The following is a 4,054-nucleotide window of genomic DNA, read 5'->3' on the forward strand; positions in this document are numbered from 1 at the left end:
CGCGCAGCGTGATTTTTAAGCCCCCGGTGCCGGGACGTGAACCACGGTCGACTACGTGGGAGTCCAGCGACATAGCCATTACGCTAACTGCTGGTTCCCAAGAAATACTATTTTTTAAAAAAAAGATCAATAAAGTCACTGTGAACACTGAACTATACCCTTCAGTTCTGGAGCCTCTGGCGACACCACTGTCCCACCACTCACACGTGACTTCGTTTTATGTGTGACGCTGTGTAAAGAGATTTAATACACACCTGTCTCGTCCACGCTGAACTTAGTCACCGGCACTGTAAGCCATGTGGAATGAAGCTGAGCTGAAGCCATATCCCGGCTGTCCTGCGCTTGGGAACATGCAACAGCACCTTGGCAGGAAGCGTGGGGGCCGTGCCCAACAGCACAGCCACCAGTGAAAAGTACGAAGGGTGAGCCAGCCCTGCAGCCTAGTGGTTAAGGGAGCCGAACCTCACATGGCTGACTGCAGTTCGAATTATGGCCCCGTCACCTTGAAAAACACTCTGCATGTTTGTGCACGTGTGCCCCAATCCCGGAGACGGGATTGCGTTGTGACCATGCCTTTTGGTGGGTGTGTTCTCCCTCTCCCACTCTGTCTCTCTGATGAGTGCATAGGCTCTCTGGAAATAAAGAGAAAAAGGGGGGAACAACAGATGGCGTAACAGTTACGTCGCTGGACTCCCATATAGTTGACTGCCGTTTGAGTCCTGGATCTGGTGGCTTAAACGCACACCAGGCACGTGTGTGTGCGTGCCCAAGATCCCGAGAGGAGAATGGAGGAGAAGGGATTGTGGCGTGGCCACCCTCCGGGGGGTGATTTCTTGTTTTCTGTCTCTCTGTCTCTGTCTCTCTGACAAGTGCATGCGCACACATTATAACAAAAATCTCTCTAAAAAAAGAAATAAATAAAAGAAAAAAAGGGGAAGGGGCAGCCTGTGGCATGCTGGTTAAGGCGGCTGGATCCCTTGTGATTGACTGCACAGTTCAAGTCTCAGACCTGGCGGCGTGGCGACATGCCAGGCGGGCTTACGTGCATGCCCAGAATCCCAAAAGAGGGAAAAGTGAAGGGATTGCAGCACGCTTATCCACCATGGGGTGCTTTCTCCCACTTCCTCTCTCTCTCTCTCTCTCTTTCTCTCTTCCCAGTGAGCATACACACCTTTTGGCAAATTACCAATAACAGAAACAAAAGAAAGGAAACATTGCACTAAGTAGACTGTGAAAAGTCACTTACTTACAAGATGAAAGCTGAAAGGAGACCCGGGGCAGCGCCCGGCCACGCCCCAAAGTGTGCAGACGCTCCACCACCCTGTGCGCGCCCACGGACGACCAAGGGCATCTCGAATGTCCATGTGGGGGTTACAGATACATCTTAGCAAGTATGCGGGTTCTCAGCCTCAGCACTGGGGGCCGACGAGGACCGTGGCGTTACCACTGCTGTCTTACAGATGTGGAGACAGGAGTGTTAGGCTGCGGCAGTGTTCAGCAAGAACCTACGAAGCGTCTGCTCCGTGGCGAGCACTCCTCTAGGCTTGCGGCTGCCGACGCCCAAAGTCACGCAGCTGCCAGGTGCAGGCGGCGGCAATCTATAGCCCTCTGACTCCAGGCTGGCTTCTTAAGCAGAACACTTGTCTCGAACACGTAATGATCTCTTCAAGGGCCAGTCCTCCCTGCAGTCAGCCCTTGATGGGTAGTGCCCGGGCAGCTGGGCACGGCGGGCGCCATCAGCGAGTGTTGTCCTTGCAGTTCTTACTGTCACCGGGGAGCCCTGCCACTTCCCCTTTTCTCTCTTCCCAGTGAGCATACACACCCTTTGGCAAATTACCAATAACAGAAACAAAAGAAAGGAAACATTGCACTAAGTAGACTGTGAAAAGTCACTTACTTACAAGATGAAAGCTGAAAGGAGACCCGGGGCAGCGCCCGGCCACGCCCCAAAGTGTGCAGACGCTCCACCACCCTGTGCGCGCCCACGGACGACCAAGGGCATCTCGAATGTCCATGTGGGGGTTACAGATACATCTTAGCAAGTATGCGGGTTCTCAGCCTCAGCACTGGGGGCCGACGAGGACCGTGGCGTTACCACTGCTGTCTTAAAGATGTGGAGACCAGGAGTGTTAGGCTGCGGCAGTGTTCAGCAAGAACCTACGAAGCGTCTGCTCCGTGGCGAGCACTCCTCTAGGCTTGCGGCTGCCGACGCCCAAAGTCACGCAGCTGCCAGGTGCAGGCGGCGGCAATCTATAGCCCTCTGACTCCAGGCTGGCTTCTTAAGCAGAACACTTGTCTCGAACACGCAATGATCTCTTCAAGGGCCAGTCCTCCCTGCAGTCAGCCCTTGATGGGTAGTGCCCGGGCAGCTGGGCACGGCGGGCGCCATCAGCGAGTGTTGTCCTTGCAGTTCTTACTGTCACCGGGGAGCCCTGCCACTTCCCCTTCCAGTACCACCGGCAGCTGTACTACAAATGCACCCACAGGGGCCAGCCAGGCCCCCAGCCCTGGTAAGACTACCCAGTAGTCTGGAGTGGGCTGGGAGGGCAGGACTCTGTCCCTCCTTCTGCCCAAAGGCCCCTGCCTGGAGAGAGTGGCTGTGATGGGAGGGCAGGCCCTGGGCAGAGGAGGGAGGCCTTGTCTTTCCCCAGGTGTGCTACCACTCCGAACTTCGACCGGGACCGGCGATGGGCATACTGCATGGAGCCCAAGAACATGAAAGGTGCCACACAGCTCTGGGCTGGCCCCGGGCTCTCCTGCCAGCTAGCTCAGCTCTCCTGGGAATCATGGGACCCACACAGCAAGGACTCTGGGCCCCGGACCTTCCTTCCTTTCTGTCACAATAGCCTTCAAAAGCAGGGTGGGGAGGTTCTGGGGAGTTCTAGCCCCACTTTGCAAGTAGGTAAGCGAAGGCTTGGAAGCTTGGAGTGCCAGGTCACAGGACAGGTAGGTTCAGCCTGCCCCGCCCTACTCAGCTCTCCCTCCCGCTGTGTGCCTCAGACCACTGCAGCAAACACAACCCCTGCCGGAAAGGGGGCACCTGTGTGAGTGTGCCCAGCGGCCCACGCTGCCTCTGCCCAGAACATCTCACTGGCAAACACTGCCAAAGAGGTAAGAGCTGCTGGGGGCCCTGGAGGGGCGCTGGGGGGTGTCGTGGCCCTGGGCCTACCCCAGAGGTCCCTGGGCCCCCACAGCCTTGGCATGGCCCTGGCTTTTTCTGAGACCGCCACCCTCCTTTGTCCCCAGAGAAGTGCTTTGAGCCTCAGCTTCTCCGGTTTTTCCACGAGGACGAGATATGGCACAGAGCTGAGCCAGGAGGAGTGGCCAGATGCCAGTGCAGGGGCCCCGATGCCCACTGCCGGCGGCTGGCCAGCCAGGGTGAGTGACCAGTTTAGAACTGGATGAGGAGGGGTGCCCAAGGTCAGGGAGAGAAACCAGGGTCCTTGGGCCCATGCTGACTCCATGCGTCCTCCCCCAGCCTGCAGCACCAACCCCTGCCTCAACGGGGGTCGCTGCATAGCAGCCCAGGGCCAGCGTCTGTGCCACTGCCCGGCAGGCTACACCGGCCCCTTCTGCGACGTGGGTGAGTGAGGTGCAGGCAGAGAAGCGCTTTCCACGCGGAGGAAGGAGAGCGGGAAAGGGCAGAGGGTGGAGAAGTGTCCGCCTGGCCGCAGGGAGCCCCTCTCTCGGCAGACACTCAGCAGAGCTGTTACCACGACCGCGACCGCGGGCTCAGCTACCGCGGCATGGCCGGGACCACGCTCTCAGGCGTTGCCTGTCAGCGGTGGGTCTCCGAGGCTACCTACTGGAACGCGACTGCGGAGCTTGCGCTGTCCTGGGGTTTGGGAGACCACGCCTTCTGCAGGTGCGCTGGGTCGGGCAAGGCCCGGCACCCCTCTGCCCAGGGCCCTCTGGGGCTCCCTACGCTCTACCAGCGCCCCCGCTGGTAATTACAGGAACCCGGGCAATGACAGCCGCCCGTGGTGCTTCGTGCTGGGTGGTGACCGGCTGACCTGGGAGTACTGCGACCTGCCCCAGTGCCACACCCCACCCC

The 4,054-nt window shown here is 58.7% G+C and overlaps 1 protein-coding gene across 1 annotated transcript in view; it reads left to right on the plus strand.

Annotated features, from left to right (window-relative positions):
- Positions 1–4,054, plus strand: part of F12 (coagulation factor XII) — a gene marked incomplete in the record, with an annotated part of 9,965 nt that overhangs the window by 3,970 nt on the left and 1,941 nt on the right. The window contains 7 exon segments of the mRNA XM_014591772.2: positions 2,411–2,510; positions 2,652–2,722; positions 3,001–3,111; positions 3,247–3,378; positions 3,479–3,583; positions 3,694–3,865; positions 3,957–4,054. Coding sequence (XP_014447258.1) covers positions 2,411–2,510; positions 2,652–2,722; positions 3,001–3,111; positions 3,247–3,378; positions 3,479–3,583; positions 3,694–3,865; positions 3,957–4,054 — 789 coding nt within the window.

Source organism: Tupaia chinensis, unplaced genomic scaffold, assembly GCF_000334495.1.
Source record: "Tupaia chinensis unplaced genomic scaffold, TupChi_1.0 Scaffold000612_1, whole genome shotgun sequence".
NCBI lineage: Eukaryota > Metazoa > Chordata > Mammalia > Scandentia > Tupaiidae > Tupaia > Tupaia belangeri.